Source organism: Crinia signifera, chromosome 2 (assembly GCF_055691185.1).
Source record: "Crinia signifera chromosome 2, ASM5569118v1, whole genome shotgun sequence".
NCBI classification, from domain to species: Eukaryota; Metazoa; Chordata; class Amphibia; order Anura; family Myobatrachidae; genus Crinia; species Crinia signifera.
The window spans coordinates 96,978,395-97,003,699 of record NC_139218.1 but is presented as its reverse complement, the minus strand read 5'-3'; the positions used below and the strand labels follow the sequence as shown (position 1 = coordinate 97,003,699).

Sequence of the window (25,305 nt, the reverse complement as noted above, 5' to 3'; positions counted from 1 at the left end):
TTTAAGAAAAAATATAAATAAATTCTATAGGGTACAAATATGGGTCCTGAATTAGTCCTGATCGCTGCTGGGTATGATCAGACAGTCACTGTGGGGTCATGCTTCCTGCAGTGTTATGGGTGGAGAATTTCCCTTCTGATACTGGTTGTATCTGCTGAGTAGTTTGTCACCTGTAATTGTTTTAGAAACTCTTTAAAATTGATTCTGGTTCCTCTATCGGAAAGCGGTGTATGTAACAAATCGGTCATCCCCTCTTGGATGAATTTTTATTTCCCACCTGATACATTAAGATTATAAAGGTCTTTAACATGATTCATTCAGGATTATTGATGTACATGCTACAATTGCTTTGTTTCCCTTGTTGTTCATGTTATGTTCGACTGTCTCAAGGCGTTCAAGTCCTAAGTAAAGGCAAGGGTGACGCAGCTGCTGACCAACCTCTTTCTGAGCCCGGCTAAAATCATCTATTGGGAATCATAATCCCTACTATTACGAAAACCAGAAGAGCCTCTTTCTATAATCCATTTTCATTGGTGTCACACATTTCCTTGATAAGGTCTTCGATGCCTCCAGGTCAGTGATTATATCAGCTTAAAAAAACATGCGTCACAGATAGCATTTTACTCAAATCTGGCTTTTTACAGTCACTGTACATAGAATTTTCATTAATTTTACTTTCTACAATTCTATCAGTTACATTTACCGTATTACAGTAGCTTCTTATTTTCCATAATGTTGTAAACTATACCTTCCTCTATCAGTTCTACTCTGTTATTTCCATTTGCTTTATGAATAAAAAAAAACGTATGAGTTCTTTCCCATCCTTTTATGCTTTAAAAAGGAAATTTACCTTATGGTTTGATACCATCCGGCCTTATTGACATGGGGTAATCATAACAATGGCACATTTAAAGGGGGGCATCCAATTAGCCCCGATACATTTTTGGCCTATAAATGGCCTGATATCCCATGGTTATTATCGCGGTATCCAGATAGAGACTGATTTTAATGGCCGAAAATGGCCACGCAAACACACAAAAATACACGTGATCAGTCCCCAAGTGTTATCGAAGCTTTGGCAGCTGCTTATTGGCACGCAAAGCATAATACCATATGGCAGAACTAACATTGGTAAACCAGGTGCATTGCACCAGTTGAACTTGGTTGGGGTGGAGGAGGGGACCCAAATTATAATTTTGGACCTCGGTCCACCACTCACAAGTTCCGCCACTGCCTCTGAGTGTGGGTATCGGGAGAAAAGGACAGCGGCATCAAGGCTAATAGGATAGAACCAATTTGCAGCGGCCAGGATACCCTTTAAGTATATAATATTGTATAATAACAATAACAATTCCAGCAGAAAAATCCCTTCTTTAATGCTACAGCCAGTAGATCCAATAACAATAATCTCACTTACCCGGATGCTAGGAGGTCACTGACTGGATTCCAGGCACAGATGAATACCTCGGACTCGTGCCCACGAAGGACTGTGGCTTTGTTAGGCGGAATTTCAACATCACCATCAATTTCCATTGGTTCTGCATGGTTATCTGCAAAGCACATCGTAATCTTGTTATAAGTCAAATATCACACAATGGTTATTTAATTTAACTGTCAACCGCTAGTAAAGGCATCATTCCCAAGCCTGCCACATATATAGCTTTAATTCAATAGAAGTACTAAAGGAAGATTGAAATGGTGAACTTTAAATAATTTCTCTGATAAGCATCATTTTATATTCAGCAAGCTATGTGAAATCTTTAGCGAGAAAGTTGACAATGTAATTACATTTATAAACCAATTCTATAAAGACCAGAAAGACAAAAAAAAAGATTATGATGATTAAATGAATGTGTGCACCCAATCTGGTAGGAAGAATCACTACAGTACTGAAAGTATTTGCTCCAATAAAAAGTACACTAAACATATATTAAAAAGATAATTATAAAATGACTACATCCTATTCAACTGTCACAGCCTGTGAAACGAGATAGTTTACAAAGATCTGAATTATTGTAATTATAATAAACTGCTGTTGGCATCATTTTCTAATTAAGCTTCAAAATCATTAGAAAATGGTATAGCAACTACAGGCAGGTTGTTAAAGGCACATTGTCACTATTTTCCTTCTATATTTACCTTCTGATGGCTTTTAACCACTGTAACTATTGTTTTCCTGTCCAATACTGTCCTCCAAAACACCTCCTATCAGTCTTAGGACGGGATGTATTAAGCAATTGCGGTAAATCCCATCACACATTGCATTGATTGATACTAATCGCATATTTACTAACATATGTGATTATTATCGCTAAGGACTGCTAAAGAGTTTCCCTTTGCAAAGCCATCGGCTCTGAGTGAGAGGGTGTCCGCCGGGTCCCTCTCACCTCCTACGCATGGGAGCCTCCTGCTGCAGGGACTCCTGGGCTCCTCCTCCCTGCACCCAGAAGTGGAAGTACTGTTGCTAGGGAGGATGAGGTCACTGGGTCCGGGCAGCACAGCAGGAAGCTGCCCGGACAGCAGGTGCAGTAGGATGGCGTGGACGGTGGGTTCCGGTTTGGGGCGGTGGGGATGCAAAAAAAAAAGCCCATAAGCTTCTATGGGGAAATGCTAGAAAAAAGTTATTGATACTCTCTGTGTTGGAAACATGGTGGTTTTTACCATACTTTTCGTCTGATACCTCCCGGCCTTATTGACATGGGGTAATCATAACAATACAACAGTTGGGGGCATAGTCTACAGCAGGGGTGGCCAAACTGGGCCTCGGGAATCTACTAACAGTTCATGTTTTCCAGGCCACCTGTGGATCTGTTGCATGTGTTGATTAGGAATGAATGTATCACATGTTTGAAAATGTGACAGTTAGTAATGACTACACCTAAGCACCAGGTAGGTGGTCTGGGAAATGTGAACTGTTGGTAGATATTGAGGACCAGTTTGACCAACCGTGGTCTACAGCATACTGTCTGTGAATATATCTGACCCTGTCTACTGATTGGCTGTGGATGCATCATCCTGGCCCAACCCATCTAGCCCCATGTTGTCTCATGCTGAGAGTTGCGACAGGATCAATGATGATGCAGTTTTCAGCCTTCTACATCTCCATCAATGACCTGTTCCTCCTTGGGGGCCATGATTAAAAAGATCAGGCAAGTATTTTGCAGTCCAACATCAGTCAGGTTATTACCAGGCAAGATGTTGGTAGATATGACAGATGGCAACTGGAGGTGATCATAAACCCTATGTAGAGACCACGCATAAAACTTTGGCTAAAGCTGGACCATACACTATTCAAATACCTGGCCAATGTGCCCAATATCACAGGATTAGTTGTACAGCGTATGCATGCAACCGATCGGAAAATATAGATCTGTAGCACATGTCTGTTAGATGCATTATTTTTGGAGATGCAAGTCAACCACACGAGCAGTGTATGCACCACCATGGCCGACTGAAGGTCATTTCCACTTCACAGGTGAGGAACCACATATCATGTGATTTTACACTGGCATACAGGCTGTCAGACAAAAATCATCTCATACTATAAGTAAAATCATTAGAAGCAAAGACACAATTTTTAACCGAAAACTGTTTCCTCTTCAAATATACTGTGATTACTACAGATTTCAATTAGCAATCCCAAATAGTGCTTATTGAATTCAGAATGTTTCAAGCTGTAATGCCTAAAAAATATCCATCTTAGGCTAGTTACAACATGCAATGTCACAAATCATTAAACCTTCTATCAGAAGAGGTGTGTCATGTATGCAAATAACTTGCCAATTATGTAATAATACTAATAGTAAATATCTAATCAATAAAGACACAGAAACATCTTCCCTGGCTCCACCGCCTCCGCTGGGTAAGGAGGAACTCTTTTCATATGTATGATGTCAATGTCATTTTATTTATATTTTTATCTTGAATAAATAATTTAAGTGTCACCCAGTGCGCTAAAGGTTTCTCTATTTCGAATTTACTAGTCCATTATTTAGGGTGTTTTGGGAAACACCTAAGAGTTAACCTTAGCTGCAAGGGAGGTGCGCAGGGAGACTCAAGCTCCTTTCTTTTTCCACAAAAACATAGGTTTGGCAGAAAAAAAACTGTTAGCTCCTATATATTTACGTTTATATCTAAAAGAAAGTATGATGACAAAGAAACGACGCACAGTCTACAATGCACAATAACAAACAACACCATGCATTGCAGGCGGTGAGCGCCCAATGTACACAACTCAACTATAACACCACCAAGGGTGTTAACTTGAATACCCACCTATTCAGGTGATGACACTGCCCCCCCCATTAGGGTGGTACAGCCAACTACAAGTCAACGAAGGGAGCAACCTCTAAATAAATTATGGCAACCGGACTGATGCTCAATCACCAACAACAAAACCAGAGTGGAGGGAGGGTGGGAAGTCTGGAAATGGAGAACGTTTGGCCCATTCGCCCTGCTACACCATAGGCAGCCTAAGTCACACAATGTCCCTGCCACACCACAGACAGAATAAGTCATGTGATGTTCCTTTATGCTAGCCCCATACTAAATGTTTAATCTACCTAATTTTGTATAGCAATCATACAGTTTCTCTAATGGGATCCCCATTAATAAGACCCACCCAGCAAAAGGTGGTGGTCTTTTAGAATTTAATATACCCTTATTACCTGGACTGTGCCTGCAATTAGGACATGATAGTTTACTCACTTATTGCATGTGCCCCATTTTCTTCACCATTCACAGTGGCTGCTCCGTTCTTTGGTGTGTTCTGTTGTGATGCTGGAACAGCTGGTGCAGTGGTGACGGGTGCTGCACTTGGTGCAGATACTGCTGAAGCTGCCTGTTGCTGAGCCAACTTCTCTCTGAACGCTTGTTGCCGGGTCTGTACAACATCTGGCATCACAGCATCAATCAAAGATAACGATTCTATCGGCCGACCATCAAACACTGTGCCATCCTAGACAAAGATCAATATAAATGTCAACAGAGATAAAATAATGACAAACTATCTGAAAAAAAAATTATTCAAAAAAGCAAGTTAACTATGATTTGACTGACACCATTTTTAGAATCCTGAAATGTGTTAGAGTTAAAAAAAAAAGTAATTTAGAACATTACCCTACCCTGGTGCTTTAGTTGACCAATAATGCAATCCCTATCTGATACTCTAAAAATAATTGAAAATATTATTTTTCCGCAGGTACTCAGATTGCGCAATGTTTATTATGCGTGGAAATCCCAAAATAACTGTGCTTTCTCTGCAATTTTTGTTTTAGAATCTCTATTCGCTTCCAAAAACAACACTGGCATGTAACTAACAAATATAGAAGCACTCTATCATCAATAAATATTTTGCCAAATCCTGACGAACATAGGAAAATACAAGTGCATTATTGTCACAGGCCTGTATCATAATTACCCATTTTTCTGAAGATGTTGGAAATTACTTTTCCATGGTTGTCTCTGACACTAAACCACATAATAAAGATGTTACATTCTAATCGGAATTATAACTCCGGAGAACAGCAGCGTTTTGCATTCCTATATAAATCAATCAATTGTATCAATTGTATCAATCAATTGTATTCTACAGGTAATTAAATATCATAAATGATTTTATGCTGGTAATTATACACAACAGAAAATAACTCAGGCCAAGCCCTTTGGATGTGGTTTATAGAATACAAATCGACAATCAATGGGTTGACAACAAAAGACTGACATGCACAAGGTCGACATAGACAAAAGGCTGACATTGACAAAGGTCGATATTAACAAAAGGTTGACACATGAAAGTGTCATCATGAGTTTTTCAAATTTTTTGGTGTGAATGTCGACATCTGCCCAGGTTGACCCTCAATTAGTTTAGCATGTACCCTCGCATGGCTCATTTTGGTCGCCAAACTTTTCCTTCCCCATTCAGGGTCAATGTGGATGTTAAAATATAAAAAAGGGCAAAAAATAATAACATTATTTTTTTGGTTTTTGTTTACCTTTTCATGTGTCGACCATTGTCAATGTTGACCTATCATCCCAGCCCAAATATAAAGTGGAGTCTCCTGCCAAAACCTAAAGTAATACTGGTGAACTGTTTTGGAAAATAGGAGCTAGAGTGCTTCAGGGTAACACTGTTCCATTACAGTCAATGAGGCTCCAACAAAGGCCCATTGGGCTCCAATATAGCTTAATGGTACATAATCACGTGCCCCCTCTTTAATTTCTGACATTTTTTTTTACAAGGACAGCTGCCGCCGGGCATGCAAGGCCAGCCCACACGTTGAACTGCTGCTTGCGATAATGGGGGGACAGCCACCCCCGGGAAGAAGTGGCTTCGCTCGCGGTTCGGCATCCAATCAGGAGCCACCTGATTGGCTGCTAGACCGCAAGCTCCAATTGGCTTGTGAACCCGACAGGCAGCAGTACAAGATTTCAAATAGCCGTGACATGCAGTGCTCTGGAAATTATGGTGTGGCTTAACATGTAATGGGCATTACGGTGTAAATTTTTAATGCGCGCCTTTGCTGCGCCATGTCTCCTGTTTATGGAACATATTGTGAATTATGGCTCAATCCGTGCGGCATTATGTGTATCTTGGCTCAATCTGTGTAGTATTATGTGAATTTTGGCTCAATCCGTGTGACATCATGTGTAAGGGGCAAGTACGGTGGGGTCTACTATTTTGTAGCATGATGTGTAGAAGTGGTATATGGTGTGGTACAATACGCTCAAGGACACGCCCCCTTATGAGTGACCGGACCCCTTTTCTGGAGCGTGCACAACTACATCCTTCACTTTTGACGCCAAGGTGGGCCTGTGTACTTTAAATGCCAGGGTCTGTTATTGCTCTCCTCCTCTCTCTCTCTCAGTGGGTACACTGGCACCACTAACAACCCCCCCCTCCAATGACTTATCATGGTTCCCCCCCCCCTGTCATTTTCTCCTGGATCCGCCACTGGGCGTCTCAATACAAATCCCCACCCTGCGTCATTAGCAGATGTTTACAGATGCACTAGGTATGAATATGACTCAGACCCTAAATGTTTAGGAATAGGTATTAAGTAGCACATTAAGATGCAGATTTTGGGAAAAAGTCTTGGTGGCTAGGTGCAATCTGAGGATGGGTGTATGTGAACACCTCTCTACATCCAGGTAGACTAAAGGCCCATACACACAGGGCGACTTTGAGCTGAAAGTCGCTCAAAACAGCATGTTTGGGCGGCTTTCAGATCAAAGCTGCCCAGTGTGTATGCCCCGGTGGTGAGCGGTGAGCACTCCCGCTTCATCGCTGGGAAAGCCGTTCATCTGCTGGTGAGCGGCTTTGAATAGTGCTGCGCTATGCAAAGACGTCCTCTCCCCAATGACGGCGCCGGGCTGGATAGCGATCATCGCTGTCCATACATGCTGGGCATAGTCGCTCAGTGTGTATGGACCTTTAGGGTTGAATCCTATATTATACATTTACAAATGTAAATCCTGATACACCCAGAGCCCTAAGGTTAACAACATGCCGGTGTATTTTTCTGAAATAAATGTAGCACTAAGAAAAAGGTCATTCCCACGAGGCTGGATCCATGTAGTAAGAACATTTTGCCTACACCTACACACATAATAGAGTACAATGCATAATGAATATGCTTTTTCCTCTTTTCCAATTCCCCATACAATATGTAGTCCTTGAGGGAGGCATGCAGCAGTTTCAAACTCGAGTGTCATTACTATTGTATTTCACAATGTTCAGAGCAGACTGAGCCGGCAATCAGTTTGGTGACTCATACAATATAAATGGAATCTTCAATAATTCTCAGTGCATAACACAGATCTACTGTTACAGGTCATCATGATTGTATGGATAACAGATACAGCATGTACTGTAAGATTGTCAGGATAAGGTGCAGCTTTCCATGGTTTAATAGCTCCAATATATGTAGGATCCACAATTATATTAAAATCACTTCCTTCAAATGATACTATCCACCTTTCTCAGTCTCATCATCGCTCACGTGATACTATATATCTCCATAGGTGCTCTGTTTATTGGCAAGGACAAACCCGACTTCACAACTGCCACAATTTTAGCAGGACAGTGCAGTATTACATGCACTGCCCCAGAAGTGTGTCCTGCCACGGGGGGAGGGAATAAAGTTGGGAAGTCTCCCTTTCGGATGAAGCTGGAGTGGTGCTGGGACAGCACTGTCTGTGCCTCTAATTTCTGGTGGTGGGGAGGCCAGTGTCTGCTTCTCTTCCAATTTGCTGGCTTCGCAAGCAAGTAGGCGGCAGCCATTCTGATTAAGCTTAGGCTTATGGTCACTATGGTGATCCAATGCTGTGTCTTAGAATACAGTACTTTGATCTTTCCATTGACCCCTTTAAGTGCCAAGTGAACTCGTCAAAATAGGTGTGAACATTGCAAACATTTGTATTTATCATAATGACCTGTAATGTTTATCTTACATAGGAAATATATAATCTTTTTTATATGTTTTTATTTGAATGTATTTACAAATTAACAAATGTGAGCGACGCTGCCCTTTTTACTGGATATTTTGCACATCTTTCACACAGATGTTGGCACTCAAGGTACCAGGACCACCATTTTCTTTTGATCTCTACACTGCCATCTTGCATTATAGAGATTGCCCTCCACAACAAAGGCGGATTGGAAGTGCTAACCAGCCGGATCCTGCTTCTCATATAAGTAGACAGGTGGACACTTTGCATTTATGCAATCTACAGTACAAAGGGGTAAATATTTACTAACTCCCTAATGCTGGGTACACACCAGAATGATTTCGCCTCAATTCCCCCAATTTTGATACAATCTCGACTGATTGTATGTAAATTGGGCATGTTTTGGCATGTTTTAGATCCAATTCTGATCCGATGCGCATCCCCGCTGGTCATTTGGTTGTTTTGCAGATCCTAACTGCTGGAGTCAGGGTTTGAAAACAACCCCTTCAATAGAGTACGGATCTGGATCGGATGCAGATCGTAAGCTGCAGCAGATCGTGTGACCATTGTATGGTCATCTCATGATCTGCTCATGATCGTTTTGGTGTGTACCTAGCATAACACATAGTAAATCCAGTACTGTGCAGGATGGATTGTCTTAACCATTGACTGTGCACTAATATAAAAAAGAAAATTAACCCCTTGAGTGGTGGGTTTTGCTGGGGCAGGACAATCCTACCAGGGCAGGTTTGTCCTGCCCCCAGCACAACCCACCACAGGTCGTAGGAACCTCCCCCTGCCCCCCCCTAACCTTTGCTCTGGCGTTTGTACGGCGGAGGCTGAGCTCCCCCGCCGCTGCCCCAGCAGTGACCTCAGACGGCAGGCTCTGCACCTGAACTCCTGAGCGCTCCCGAGTCCCCCCCAAGCCGCCCCAAACATCCCTGAGCCTACGTCACTGCTGTAAAATGAATGGCGGCTGGAGAGGTGGCAGCGGTCAGGGGAGCTCCAGCGTATGGAGGGGGGGGGGGCTGGGGAGTGTGACTGGGGGGGGGGCTCTAGTGGTGCACATCTGGACACAACTGGTGCGCACCTATTCCATATTAGTGGTATACCTGGAAATTTTCCGAGACAGCCCGCTGCGGCAGCGCAACTGAGTCCGGGCATATCACCCAACGGGTTAAGCCAACAGAGCATTTTTTGGGAACTTTTTTCTCAAGGAGAATTACTAACATCTTCTCTTTGACATCCTAACCTCAATAGGAGACTGACCATCCAAATGGAAATCTAAAAAAACTTTTAAACATTTTTATTATTAATGCCGGCATTATTATAGTATGTTATATCGGAATTATATTATTATTTACATGTATTTGATATATACAGTATATATATATATTGTCTGTTTTATGTTTTTTCTGTATTTTCTGGTGATCATTTTATTATTGATATATTTTTTAATTCAAATAATATTTAGAACCATATTCTAGTGCAGTCCATCTTTGTGTTTTTTGGTTGTGGGTGATTATGGTAGATTACTGAGAAGAGTACATGTGAGTATACAAAACAGTTCCGTCTTGTGGCACTGTCATGGGATTGTGGTAATCTGAAATCGGTGTTCATTCATAACATGGATAATCGTCAGTGATGGCAGAGGGTTGCATTAGCCAATGGTAACAAGCAGGTCACAGATACGTTGAATTAGTCCCTATGTGTTCTAGGAAACTCACACGTACAATTTCCTCATTTACAAAAGCTTAGGTAACAATCTTTGATTCGTGATGTGGACTCATGTTCACACAGTTGACACTTACTTCATTGATGCTGATCTCAGCTTCAACATACTGTAAACCTTTCTGCAGGATGGAGATAAGAGCTGCAGGTGGCACTAGTGTCCCATTGATGTTGGACTGGCTGATGTGGCTTTCAATACCGAATGTGAACGCAGAGTGAGAGAAACCTGGGAATTAGGAGAAGAAGCTGTGATAGTCATCAATGCACCCCTGTATTGAGAAAACAACAACATCCTGCTGGCGAAACAGATTTATAATCAGTCACTTACTGAGCTACAGCTTGGGTGCACCATAATAAATGTTATAGCCTCATTCATAAATGTATATCAATAGCTAATAAAAAACATTAAATGTATGATACATTTTCGTTCCTGCCTATTCCTTATGGGCATTTTTATTAACATGGTAGATGTCAACGATTATGGCTTTGAAATGATTGCGTCTGCACAGGAAATAAGAACATAATTATCTACAGCTCTCTAATTGATTCACATCTCCTGGAGAGATAAGGCCGTATAGCCGATCATGATGGGATATGCACTATTTGCTGCTAGCCACGTGACCAGCGGCGTAGTGCAGCTCCGGTATAAGCTAAGTATATTAAGGAGTCAGCTGCATTAGTATGTGACACAAAACTGATGCCAACAACATCCTGTATTTGTGTAGAAGTCCTCTTATTAGCACTGACTGTATAAATGCTAGGTGACATACAGTGTATAGTGCGGTGACAAATCAATGACTGACAAAATACACACAGAGAGAGCAAGGATCATTCATGAAAGGGCAAGAATTAGGCTGCTGCAGTGCAAATGCTCAGAAATAAGCTGAATTTCTGTGCCAATTTAGCAGGGTCTGCGGAGTGCAACAAATGGCATGATCTGAAGAGATTAACTCTGTGGATGAGGCATAATATGGTCAGGGTGCACCGGTCTTCCTCATTTTGTAATGCACACAAAAGCGTGATTTGCCTTTGATGTAAAATAAGTTTAAATAAGATTTAATGGATGAAGAAGGGAAATTAATGAGGCTGTTCTTAGATTTACAGTCAACCACTAACCTTTTATTAATCCTTCAAAAAGTACAGTATATACCAGAAATACTATACTTTCCTGATGTCCTCTATGCAGGTACAGTACCTGTTACAGTATTTACATCATACTTCCCTACTCTCACAATGGGGCAGATGTATTAAACCTGACAGCCATTTTTCAAACACAGATGACTGGCTGGTGCGTTATCACCTTCCACTTTATCATTTTACCAGGATTAATACCAGGGGCGTAACTAACTATTCAGTCCCCCCGCCGCACGTTTATTCGGCGCCCCCCACCCCCCACCTAACCTGCCCCCCCTTCTTACCCGCGGTCTGCGTCGTCTCGCCCGGCTCTTTGTCGGGACCTTCCTGACGTCACGGTCCCGGCCGGCTCCTGCTGCTACAATGAAAACGGACTCTTAGAAAATGGCTGCCCCCATACTGCAGACAGAAAACTGTCTGCAGTATGGGGGCAGCCATTTTCTAATGGTCAGTTTTCATTGCAGCAGGAGCCGGCCGGGACTGTGACGTCAGGAAGGTCCCGACAGAGAGCCGGACGAGACGCAGACCGCGGGTATCTATAGCCCCGCAGCCCCCCCGGCGGCGCCCCCAATTTCTCTGCGCCCCCCTGCCACCGCGGGGGCTGCGGAGCTATAGTTACGCCACTGATTAATACATCTGCCCCAGAATGTCAGAGAGACTCCTGAATGGCAGGAAGTCTCCCAGAACCACAGAGGAATAGACAAATATTTCTACATCCTTCCCACTCTGTGATGGCTCTGATCACACTACCACACAGGGGGAGGTGGGGACATAAAGACACAAATTGTGTTGTTAAATCCCACATCTTCACAGATGGGTGTGATATAGCTCACAGACAATGTTTCTGTTGACGTGCACAAGATCAACATTACCAAAGGTCGACACAAACAAAAATTTGACATGCATTTTTCATTTTTTTGGGTGTCAATGTCGACAGCTGAGCACATGGATTTCCAACTATTGTACCGCGCCCATGCTTCGAGCTTCCCTCTGCTAATGCTGGTACCTGGCACACTTTACCATTCACCATCAGAGTCCACGTGGATGCTAAAGTGCAAAAAAAAATCCCATAATAACTAATTTAAACCTTTTCCAACTTTTGTCAGTGTTGACCAAGTGCATGTTGACCGACCGATTGTCAACCTAGGCAATGTCTATCAGCCATATGGATACCTTCACAATTGGACCTACAGAAATAGGAAAGATTTTCTCAACCAAATTAAAAAAAAAAGTTTGATTGTGAAACACTTAATTAAGATGGTCTCAATGATGTCTCGCTATCTTAACTTGCAAATAAGGCTTTACAGATCAAGGCTGTGGGGGGCGGCACAGTTGCTACCCCAACAGGTAGTACTCTTTCAAGGAAAGCCTCAAGGTGTATATTAAGGATGATCCGGTAACCCCCTTTCTGTTGCTTCAAAGCTTGCTGCGTAAAGTCATGACGTCACATGCATCAGAGAAAAGGGGTGTCGGACCAGAAACCCTGTTACAACACCGGTTTCAGGCCATACATAAAATGATTATAATAATAATGAAGTTGCTGATAAACATTGGTAGCGGCTTGTTATTGAAAATTATGTACAAAATGTACCGGTATATTTTTGGTATTGTGGGAGGAAACTGGACGAAACCCATGTAAGTACAGGGAGAATATACAAACTCCACACAGTGACTATCAACAACCTCAGTTTCTACAGGTACACAAAATGAATACTGTGGTTTTCTGGTAGATGGCTGATTTGCTTAAAATAGCATTTTTCTGAGCCGTTCCTGCTATTGGAAGTAATTATATGTCTGATTTTCTTATGTAGCCATTCTTTAAGAATAACATGTTCTTATGTTTTCATTTGCATATTTCTTATACAGTGTATAATCTAAAACCACACTGAAAAAGCCCTGCTGTGCAATTTGTGAGAAACACATACAAACCAAGGAAAGAGGTAAAATACAGCGCACTGTTGCTGGGAGTCATTTAAATGAGAAACAAAGATGAACAAATTGTGCAACAAAATAAATAAATAAATAATGTTCCTTCATCACAACACAGACGCTAGATTAATATATGATGTTTATTAGTTAGATGATATGATTAGTATATAAATCTCTGGGTGCTTTTAGTCTAATCTACAGTATCTTCCAAGTACAGTATAGGCTCTATGTTTTTATGAATACGGAACGGACTTGCCAAAGAAAAGCTGTTTAATTCGGTATATATATACATACAGTGTATAAATGACATCCACAGATCTGGCAGAATTCCCCTATTGCTGCACTATATATAATTCGTACCGCACGAACAACATTGACATATTTTATTTTACATATCAAGGAGAAGAAGCTAGAACTCATCCAATATTTATTCTTGCTGTCATTTTTTAAAGCAAGAAAGGATTGGTAACTAAAAGTGGCCTCTCCTCAAATGCAGGCGTAATTAACATCAAACCAGTTGGGTTTGAATAAATCACTAAACCTGTGCGGAAGCCGTTGGTTTCAACATGTTTCACAGTCTAGTGGCCCCCAGACCTATAAGCTGCTGTAACATACTACAAACCTACCCCAGCTTCCCCCACTGAGCCTGAACACATACCCAAAAACATCCATCAAACTCTCAAACCGTTCATTACTGTAATCCCCTGAATATCACAAATATCCCTACCATATTCCATAATATTCCAAAGTGACAGAAAACGGGGGTGTGCCTCAGAACCGCCGTATCCCCATGAAGCCATTCCCCATTTCCATGAGGTCATGCCTTGTTTTGGGGGTGCACCTGAAGCGCGATAAAGAGACCCTCTTTCTGTGGACAGAATGTTGGGATGTATGTCATACTATCACACTACTTTTTGCAGCAAGATGTTGCTTTGAGACGTTGTTTTGAGTAGGTGGCAAATTCTCCTGGAACTAATTTAGTAAAAGTAAAGGTGTCCATACACTTGTCCGATTTGGGACGTTTTTTCACTCAAGATAGCGACCCAAATCGGAGGTGTTTGACATCCTCGTCGGGTCTGATGTGCAAACCCGCACCCATTGGACCTGAGCCAGAGGTTGGACCTACTGCCCTTCCGACCTCCAACTAGGCCCCCCTCCCGGTGGTGGGGGATGGGATTGCATGAGATACAATGCACGTGAAAGGACAGCACGCGATATATAATAAAAAACTACTGTAGATGATACTTCCATATTCATAAAAATATGTTAGCTCTTCCAAGTTAATCATTATCATTTTCAGCATAAAGCATATACTTGGGACACAATGAGGGGAACTGCAGCTGTCTTATTGCCTATGGAAAATAATCAACCAGAGGGGTGCTTCACTGCAACAGTCACTCACACACATCACAGAATAACTATGGAGAACAAACTCTGAAATTAGATTAGTTTTGTTTTACAGGATGAACCACTGAAAGTTTCATGCAGAGTAAATAAAAATTCTCTAAACTGTGTGCAAAACAATCAAATCCAATATCTAAATGATATGCATTTTGCAAGTTGCCTTATTATGATTGATTGCAGTTTCCAAGAGAACTTGAATGGATTAAACAAGAACAACAATATGACATGACAACTGAACAATGCTAAAAATATTTCACAATACTGAAGTGAAGCAACGTGTCTGTGTTTGCCTGTGGGTAGATGAACAGGATGCAGATAACACTGTTGGAACCTGTTTAGCAGCCCGAGCTGTTTCATACCCTGATCTAACAGCGGAAGCTGTGTCAGGGCAGATAGCAACAGGAAGTGCTGGACTTTAGCTTCCTTTGTTCATGCAGAACTACAAAACAAATAAAAGCCTCTGTATTGTTTCAGTCTATCCATTAAAATATACTTTTTTAGATAAAGTAAAATATAACATTTAGGGAGCATGTAGCCAAATTATCAACAATATAAAATTCATAGGCTGCCAGTGGTGCAAGTAGAATTTTTTTCTTGGTGGTACCTTTACTGCACCAAAAATGGGCGTGGTCATGTGTCATGGGGGCGTGGTCACACAAAGCTAGAGGAGTGACTAAATGACAATAGTAGCATGGCATCAGGAGACAGGGAATGAGAAACAGGGAATGACTGGGGGCAGGTTGGCTCTTGCTTGGGGGAGAGCTGGGCAACTTGTGCTTACAATTGTGGAGCCTGCTCTTCATGCTGTCGGCGCCGCTGATGCCTGTCAGTGCGACAGGCTAAATCAGCAGTAGCCGATAGCTGCATACAGCACCAATCATAACGCTGGGTGGGAGGGCTGCAGATGCATTATATTTAGACTTAAAATAAAAATAGAATTGACAGTGGGTCAGGGGGTAAGTGGTACTGCATACCTGCACATATTTCTTACAGGTACTCAGTATCACGCCGTACCCCCTTACTTGCAACACTGTAGGCTGCATACCTCATCACTGTCCCGATTTTTATGGTACTGTCCTGTGGTTTTTTTTGTGACTGTCCCACGTTGGGGAGGGGTTAGGGGGTTTGGGGCAGTTGGGAGTCACCTGTCACTCACTGCTCTGCTTAGCATGCACACAGCGTCTATTCATGGCACAGAGGGATTGGGGATATGCCAGCAGTTCCGAGTGTTGGGCATGCCCCTATTTTGACATAAGCCGGGGGCATGGCTCATGATTGCATAATTCCCATGAGCCCATGCCACCTTTTGCAGTGCCACCCCCCCTTATCGGGAGCGTGCAGCTTTGCAGACTCCTGCTTCTCCTATCCAGAATGTTAGGAGGTATGGACTTGTATGCAGTTAGCTATAATTTACAGTGGCTAGTGGATTTGACGGTCCAATCCAATTAACCACTTTAGCCGGAACTTATTGGAGATTATACATGAGGCATGTAAAGCATAATTTATTAACAAATATTTATATAGTGCCGTCAGATCAAGATGGCAAGTATTAAACAAACAAAAATGCAAGAAACTCTACATACAAAGTAAAAATACACATTCATCTTTGTGCACACAATGTGGCAACCAACTTGGGTTCAGCATTCCATAGGTGTCGTTATACATCATAGCTGTAGTTGCTCCATACAGCCCCCATTAGGGCACCAGGTTTTGTGAGACTCCATTATTCGGTATTCACTAGAACAGCAATGATTGAATGCCTCCCTAAGCTTCCCAATGCAGGAGACACTGTGGCCTGCAGATGCGAGAGTTGGACAGTATCTGAAAACTATGCTGCTGAAATTGAGACAGTTGGGAGGTATGCATTCATATCTCTTATCCACATACTGTATCTATCTGTCCAGTAACATACAGTATGTTCTACTCCAAAAGCTACCTTGAGTTGGGTACATATTAGACTAGATCTCATCCAATCCAGTGGATCAGACCGACATATTGGGCACATCACATAGCATGTCAATGACTATGTGCGCTCCCACATGTATGCTGGGCCGACAGAAAACATCGCCAGCGAGGGCCATGCCAGATGCTGTATCGCCGCAGCGGACCCTTCATCACTGCCGGCATCAGCAAATGTGCACACACTTGCCAATTTCGGTTCCCTGCTGGGCTCCGTCACAGGCTATGTTGCTGGTTACACACATGGTTTAAGTTGGTAACCAGCTTAACAATGCAAAAAAAAACAACCTATCTACCAAACTTACTTAAGTATCGATGGAGCCTTCTTCAACAAGCCTACTCTGGTGAGCCATGGCTCACCAAGGTTTGCTACAATCTATTGTTCTCAGCTGCAATACAATACATAGAACAATACAGCAGGGGATTAGCAAGGGCATTAAGCCCGACAGCCCTGGCTCACTAAATCCTATTAAAGGGATAGATGAAAACTGATGATAGATGATCCACATTCAAGCAAAAAATAGCCACTTTGCATAAGGTTAGATGTCGGTGGACACACTCAGGAAAATACATTATGGAAACCATATGCTCCCAAAAGCCAGAAAATGGGCAAACATGATCGTTCGGATAAATTGGTAAAATCAAATGGATTTAACCAACTTGTCTGAACGTCTATTTTTTTTTATTCAAATATTTTTTGATTGAGTTTTGCAGAGTAAACAATAGCATAAACAAAAAGAAAAAGAACAAAGGTGACACATAACATCATTCCATACAAGAAAGTATGGTCATTAAGTGCAACGAGTATATCCCGGTATAGGATACATACAAACATATAGCAGTTGTTGCAAATGTAACACGATGTTAAAGAAGAATAAAAATTTTAAATAAATAAAATAAAGAAGTACATAAGTTAAAGTAACCGTGAGGCCTCATTCCATCCTAATAATTCAGATTCTAAGCACAGTGAGAGCAAATCAGGTAGTAATTGCCCCAAGTGTGGTAGGGAGGGAGAAAGTAGCATGGTGTCAAGTAGACCTTGTTACATGGGCCTGGTCTTAAACACATTGTTAAGTATCACAGCTGGGTTGTAGTTGGCGGGTTTATTTATGTGGGGCAAAGATAAACAGGTATGAAGAGGGAATTGCAGCATTTAGACGTCCGGAGCCATTGCCTTTGAGTATGTGGAGTCAAGCCACTTGGATCATATTGCATAATATTTTTTCTCTGCCTTTCTAGCTAGGTATACAAACTTTTCGTGGCCCACTACCTCATTCACCATGGATATCCAGGAGTGTGTGCCTGGAGCTTCCTTAGCCAACCACAGTCTAGCTATACATACTTTGGCCAATGTACATAAGTTAATAGCATAATATCTGTCCGGCCAAGTAGCATCTCCTCATCTATGGCCGATAGTAGGCAAGTCACTGACGACAAGGCTTCTCTTGGTATACCAGTGGCCACTAAGATATTAATGACATCTTCCCAAAACTGTGCGATCTTAGGACATGACCAGATCATGTGGAGAAAAGAGTCATCCAGGGAGTCCCATTTTGGGCAGGACAGGGAACAAGAGCCCCCAAAGCGGCACAATAGTATTAATTGAATCTGCGCTGCTAATAGATGATGCACACATGCGCACAGTCTCTATTCACAGAAAACAGCAGGGCTGCATGGGCAGCAGCTAGAGCACTGGTTATACCCCCACTCATGTCATTCTCCCGAAGCCATGCTACTTTTTGCCAAAACCATGCATTTCTGTGTCTAATTATATGGTTGATTATTAATAAATACTCAATGCAGTTCCCTCAGATCTATTTTTAACTTGTTCGGCTTTCCCCACATTAAGTTCTAGTGTGTATTCTCTATGCAGACTTCATGTAGTTATGGCCAGGGCCCGATTAAGCCTTTGGGGGTCCGGGGTCACTTTAGACAGGAGGGCCCCCTCCCTCTTGTCATTACCGGCCGCAAACTGCACGGGAGAATATTACACTGTCAAAACACAGAGTAAAGGCAGTATAAACTTGGTCAATGGGTAACTGCGGGGGGGGTTCATATAAACATAATTATATATGTATATATATATTAATATATATATATATATATACACTCTGTAGGAGCCCCGACAGGCTCAGTGCTGTCTCTAACTAAAAACCCTACCAAGACGAGGCTGCTGCTGTCCTCTATGGGCCTGAGAAGCATATGATGAACTCCCCCAAGCAGAGATCAGCACAAACCTCTCAGCCTCTGACCTCTTGTGCAAAATCTCATGGGACTTAGTTAACGCCCAGTAATGCACTGCACACTTGTGCATACCCTCCAACGGAATGGGATCATTCGTCAGACTGCATTTAGGTCTACAGTCATTAGGTCGACCCCACTAGGTCGACTGGCAGGAAGGTCGACCTGACTTAAGGTCGACATGGGCCAAGGTCGACATGACTTAAGGTCGAATTTGCATAAAGGTCGACATGAGGAAGGTCGACTGGTCATAAGGTCGACATGGGTTTTTCATTGTTTTTTGATCCGAATGTCGACACAGTCGACATGGACACAGTTGGCAATGAGAATCGGACCCTCGCATCGCTCGCTTCGCTCGCGATGCTTCGGGCACGGTGCCTCGCTGCGCTCGGCACACTATTTTATTCTCCCACCACGCCCTAGTGGATGGTAGGGCATGAAATACCGCCTGTCGGCACATGTCGGCTCAAAAAACAGTGAAAAACCCATGTCGACCTTATGACCAGTCGACCTTCCTCATGTCGACCTTTATGCAAATTCGACCTTAAGTCATGTCGACCTTGGCCCATGTCGACCTTAAGTCAGGTCGACCTTCCTGCCAGTCGACCTAGTGGGGTCGACCTAATGACTGTAGACCTAAGTTCATTCTAATAGATGACCGCATCCCCCTCCAACATCTGAAGGGAAAAAATCGGTACACATTCGAAAATGGGCGTGTCCAGTATATGTAAAGGAGCGTGGTCATGGGGAAGTGCCGTGTGTGTGTTTGGCCACGCCCCCTTTCCGATTCCCCCCCATTTGATATATATAAATATATATATGGTCTTATTTATTTTAAACTATTTAATCCACACCAGCCCATGTATGACTAGTACACAGAACCACTTTCTAAGGTGCTTAACATGTACCGATTAAACCAGGTTTTGATGCATCAGATGGCTCCTTCGTTTCATAGCAGCTGTGACAGACAGGGAGTTGGGTAACAAGACTACCCGAACCACACACTAGGGTCACTTGAGTCCTGACAGCTTAATCCAGCCCCGGGACATGCAGTAGGTACAGCACGGGGCAGGGGAGTTGCGCGCAAGCGGCACGCCGGGGACAGTGGGTGCGAGGCCTGATTACAGTCCTGAGCGGTCACTCATACAGACATGCACGATACCTGCAGCCGGCCCGGCATTACTACAAGCGTGGGCTGCGTAGTGCTTACTGACGAAGCACGCTTGCTGCCGGGACCGCAAGGCAGCACTGGGATTGGGCAGAATCAGAGGTGCCCCAGGAATCATCTGAAAACCGGTACATTCGGTACATTTATTTCTAGCCGGTACAGTCCGTTAAAAAATGGTACTGTACTGGCTTAATCGGTACAGTTGGGGGGTATGCTTGTGCAGTCAGTGTGCCTTGGCTTCCGATGCTCAGCACCATTAATCATTGTCACATTGGCAGATAGGCAAAGCTGTAGCACTACCCTACTCCCATGCACAAAACCTTTAGCTTAAAAAAATGTATATTTTTAAATACATTCAAACCATAGAGGGGGGCCCAGGGGTACTGACCCCCTGTGCCCCCCCCCCCCCCCCTTAATCGGGCCCTGATCATGGTGGAGGTCAATACATGAGTTCTTTGTGATTCATATGATTGGAGTGTATTTGACAGCGGAAGCATAGAACTACTCATCACTCTCTTTGAACCAGCCACCTTCTTGGCTGTGATTGGTTGATAACGGTCAGAAGGCTGAAAACACTGGAACCAGAAACCCACTATGTTCATTTGATTTGATTATGAGATAAAAATGCATGACAAAAAAAGTAAGGAGTTTCAATAGAGTGGCATATCTCTGTACTATGGACACGGGAATGAAGCTTTAAAATGTTGTAGGCAAAAAGTTCCTCTTTAACCTCATATTCCAAATAGAATTGTCATAGCTTAATGAGATGATTATCTTATGTCACAATAAAATACAAATGTGCATCTAAGCAGCTTTGCTGTTATCAGAAGTGACATTCTTCCTCCTTAGAAGTAAAACGTCATTAGCTGTTCAATTTCTCATCTCAAATGTCGCCAATCTAGTATCTCACCATGGCACCATCACAGATCCTTACTGTTGATGACATAATATGAAATCCTGGCTGTAATTTCTTCCTACTACTGTGAAGTGTAAAAAAAAAAAAGCTGTTAATCTTGACATTTAAGTGAGATGTGAGTTTTCACATTACTCTTACACTGTTTTCTGCTTATAAAATACATCTATTTTTAAAGCTGAAATGGATGTTGCGGTGTCTTATAACATGCAGCTGTGCTATGCTCCCAATGACGTCCCAACTAATGAACTGCTTTTCCATGATTGCGCTATATTGCTACAAGATAAGGACTATTGGTTATCTTTTTAGTATTTTCAGATAAATCAATTTAATCAACTACATGTATAGTGAGACTTTACCCTCTGTGTCAGAAATCCTTCATAAATAGAAATGTGAAGACTCAGGGGCATAAACACAAGCATTTATCAGGGCTGTTTAACAATTATTTCACAACTGTGGGGGTTATTCATTCCTGGAACACGATTGTCGATCCATCACGACAGCCGTGTAAATCTGGCCCATTCAACCGCAAAAAAGGATGTGTCCGCTTAAACGCCCATGGATTGTGGAGATTCGGCCGTGAATGTGACAATTCACGCCCGTTATCGTCAAAATGGGCTTGACAGCTTTAAAGTTGGGCCTGTTCTGTCGATCTGCCTCTTCAATGCGGTCGGGCAAGACGGCATTGAATAGGCGCCTGCCCCTATTTCCCCTGTCGGAAATAGCGGCAGGAATTGAATACCCCCTTTATCTCAGTTTTTAACTGTAGACTTATTCATCAAAGACTGTAACAAAGGAGATATGTCTCATAATAATTTCCACATTCCTTTTTCATGATGACCAATTGTCCCATAAGGGGGCGATTATTTAATGAATCTCCTCCAAAAGAACATAATGTACAGTGGGGTAGATGTATGAAGCAGTGATAAGCATTAAGAAGTGAGTGAGTGGAGAAGCTGACCATGGCAACCAATCAGTACTGAAGTAACATCTATAATTTGCATAGCATACAACTATACAGAGCAGTTGATTGGTTGCCATGGGCAACTTCTCCACTGGCTCACTTCTCCAGGCTTATCACTATTCATACATCTACCACATTGTGCATAAGCAACATGTAGAACACACTGGGGCAGATGCACTAAGTGATAAATTGATAAAGCGCCAGCCGATCTGCATTTTTGTGTCTATTTACTGAGACTTGGAGAGAAATAAACAGGACTGTCCCATTTTACATGGCATTTATCAAGGCTAATTACCTTGCTTAGGGATATCCAATTAGCACAGATGCCGACATTAATCAGGCAAAAATCAAATTGGTGATACAAAGCCTTTTTTCCTATCATTGCAAAAAACACAAAAGGTACACATCTTTTTTGTGTATCCTATAAGGTGAATTTAACAAAGCTTCAAAAAATCAAAAGAGTTGATGTTGCCCATAGCAAAAATTGAATACCCTGATATGTGTTTTCAAATGGAAAAACAAACATTTCAGAATAAAATAAAGTATGCTAATTGGACAGCCCCTAAAAATTGTCAATAAAAAAAAATTGCTACTCAGATAAGTGCATGTTATCATCCAGAGCACATCAGATAGGTGGCTATAGATAAACCCTTTCAAGTCCAATGTCTAGTCAGGCTCAACAGCCCTAGCACTAGTAGTAGATCCAGTGGTGAGCCACTTTAAAATAAGAACATTAACATCGTTCAATATTCCATGTAGACCCTTTTTGAATAAAACAAAAAATGACAATTCAATTTAAACATTTGAACCAGACTGTTTGAATTGCAAAATAAAGTCAGGGAAGACAGCATTGAATAGGGCCTCACAGCCATCTCCCCTGTCAGGAGATGGCTGCGGGAGATTAAATACCCCCCTTAGTCTTTGTGATTGCTTGTGTACTGTACTTGGTGAGTGTGCAGCATGGTAAACTAAAGAGGAGTTCAGTTGAGTCACTTACTTTAGGTTAAAATGTAATAAAAACTCTGATTTAACTCTTTTGATAATATCCCATGTACTGTATCCTCAAAAATCCCCTAAATTAAGCCCCAGCGACAGGAGGGTACAAGGGGGGCACATCAGGACCCAGAGTTTGGGATGGATCCAAAATCCATTTAGAGGCTGCTATCCACCTATATTACGTACACAGTTCTTAATTTAGAACCATACCAGCCATTAGAGCAATAATAAGAAATAAATTAATCTCAAATAGGATTATTCAATTAGCTGCAGGGTTTAATTAAATAGTCATATCATGCGGAGCCGGCACTTCTCTGTCCTCTCAGCCACTGCTGAGTAAGAGGGGCTGAGGGAGAAAACACTGTTGCACCATCGGTTTATAATTCATAGCCGATGCACCAGGCAACACAGCAGCAGCAGTAGTAGTATGTATCTAGGTACAGCGCCCATCAGAGCTACTGTGTGCATGTACAGTATGTTTAGTTAATTCATTTATCAGCCATCCACATTACCTTAAAAAAGCTATTGCACCAAATCCTGGCCATTATCCAAACCACACACAACAAACAAAATAAAAGTTCCTTACAACCAATTGGTTTATTGCCCGCAGTGCTGCCAATAGGAAAATTGGATATATGTGTGTCGGAGTAGAAGGGCTAGAGACAGTGAGTGAATTTACAAACAGTGGGCATGACCATCACTAATGAGAATGCATTTTATCAACCATGGATACCTCATGAATATTCATTCAGCCAACAAAATGGCTTCCTCCACTGACTTTAGGTGACGTTGTTTCCCAATTTAGAATGCACAAGTCACTTACATATAGAGTTCAGTGTGTGTGTGCTTTTTTGAAAAATACATTTGAAAGAAACACAACAGTGAACTATAAAATATGATTGGATTACATCGCTGTGGGGAGGAATAAGCCAGCTCCCATAAATGTGTGTCCTTACACATTTGTGCATATCGGGTGATGTATTTTCCAGCATTACATGCCAGCTGGAAGGGAGAACCATTTACACCAAGGCAGACTACCCTGCCCAACTGCAGGACTATTACTGTATGTGACCATCCCAGAATAATTCCAGACATGCCAGTAAAACAATGCCAAATAAACCAGATGCTACTGCAAGAAACGTATCTTCTGTATCCTGACATCTGGATAAGCTGTCATTTATCAGGGAGGAGTGGAGATGGAAATAAAATGTAATACATCACACCACTAATCTATTACACAAAGCAACGTGCCTCTTATTAAAAATCTATATACATACAGTAAGGAAACAAATCCAGCCTGTGTTGGGCTGAAAATATTTTTCCCACTCATATTCTTGATAAAGTAAGAGAGATTATTCATGGTTGCCTCTGCAGGAGACTCCCTGAAATAGGAGCAATCTCCCTGTAACCCTGAAGAGTCTAGCAATCTCCCTGTAACCCTGAAGAGTCTAGCAATCTCCCTGTAACCCTGAAGAGTCTAGAAATCTCCCTGATTTCGCCTAGCCCACATTATGGAGCGGTTACATATTTGGAAGACAAATAAAAATAAATCAGAGATGTATGCATTCAAAAGGGAATCATTTCCCTGCATTGGTTATAATGCATAAAGATCCCGATGGCAACATGCATTTTAAATAAAGCTATGGAAAACCACTTGTAAAAACCATGAACAAGCCCTGACACCAATCAGTGGACCTTATTTTGGTTCACACACAAAGCTGCTTAGCTCGCAGCTTTGCGTGTGGATGAAATGCCAATGGAGGCACTGAGTAGCTGTGTACTGTGGAGGGTCGGCAGGCCCAATTGCTACACTGCAGATACTTGTCTGCAGCCACGTTGCGCCTGGCCCCCAGTAAAAATGTCTCTCTTAAAATGGCTACCGCCTATCAGAAGACAGTTATTAAGGATGCTAGAGGAGGCAGTGGCTATTTCGGGAGGGACATTTTAATGGGAGCAGGAACGATATAACCGGTGGCGACCAAATTGGAGGGTATCATGCGACAATGAGAAGAACCACTGTGGCAGACCTCCGGCAGTAGTACTCATGAGCAGGTACCCCAGGGTGCGGGTGGGGGTAGTTTTGAACTTTCTGGTGATGCCCTGCAATACATGTCAGTTAAAATATATATTACTGGCTAGTAAGTACACACCATCTAATACAGTATAATTCATTTATTTCTTAAACAATGCTCTATTGACCTCTGTCATTATATGCACCCATCAAGTTACTAAATGCACATCTCTCCCTAAGTTTCTACAGTAATAAGATAGTAATTAGGTTGACCATTAGGTTGACACGGTCAAAATGTCATAATGGAAAAGCAGACAGTAGAAAAGGTAGGACGGAAAATGGTCAACTTTTTAAGTGTAATTTTCTATGTTTTATCATATGTGAAGATAATTATTGCAGATCTATGC

At 42.2% G+C, this 25,305-nt stretch overlaps 1 protein-coding gene across 4 annotated transcripts in view; it reads right to left on the bottom strand.

The window, feature by feature from the left end:
• TBL1X (transducin beta like 1 X-linked) overlaps window positions 1-25,305 on the bottom strand; it is a 250,978-nt gene that overhangs the window by 25,597 nt on the left and 200,076 nt on the right. For all 4 annotated transcript variants that reach the window (XM_083172578.1, XM_083172579.1, XM_083172577.1 and 1 more), the window contains 3 exons: window positions 10,260-10,405; window positions 4,708-4,957; window positions 1,418-1,550 (listed from right to left, as the gene is read on the bottom strand). In XM_083172578.1, coding sequence (XP_083028704.1) covers window positions 1,418-1,550; window positions 4,708-4,957; window positions 10,260-10,405 — 529 coding nt within the window. The remainder of the gene's footprint in view (window positions 1-1,417; window positions 1,551-4,707; window positions 4,958-10,259; window positions 10,406-25,305) is intronic.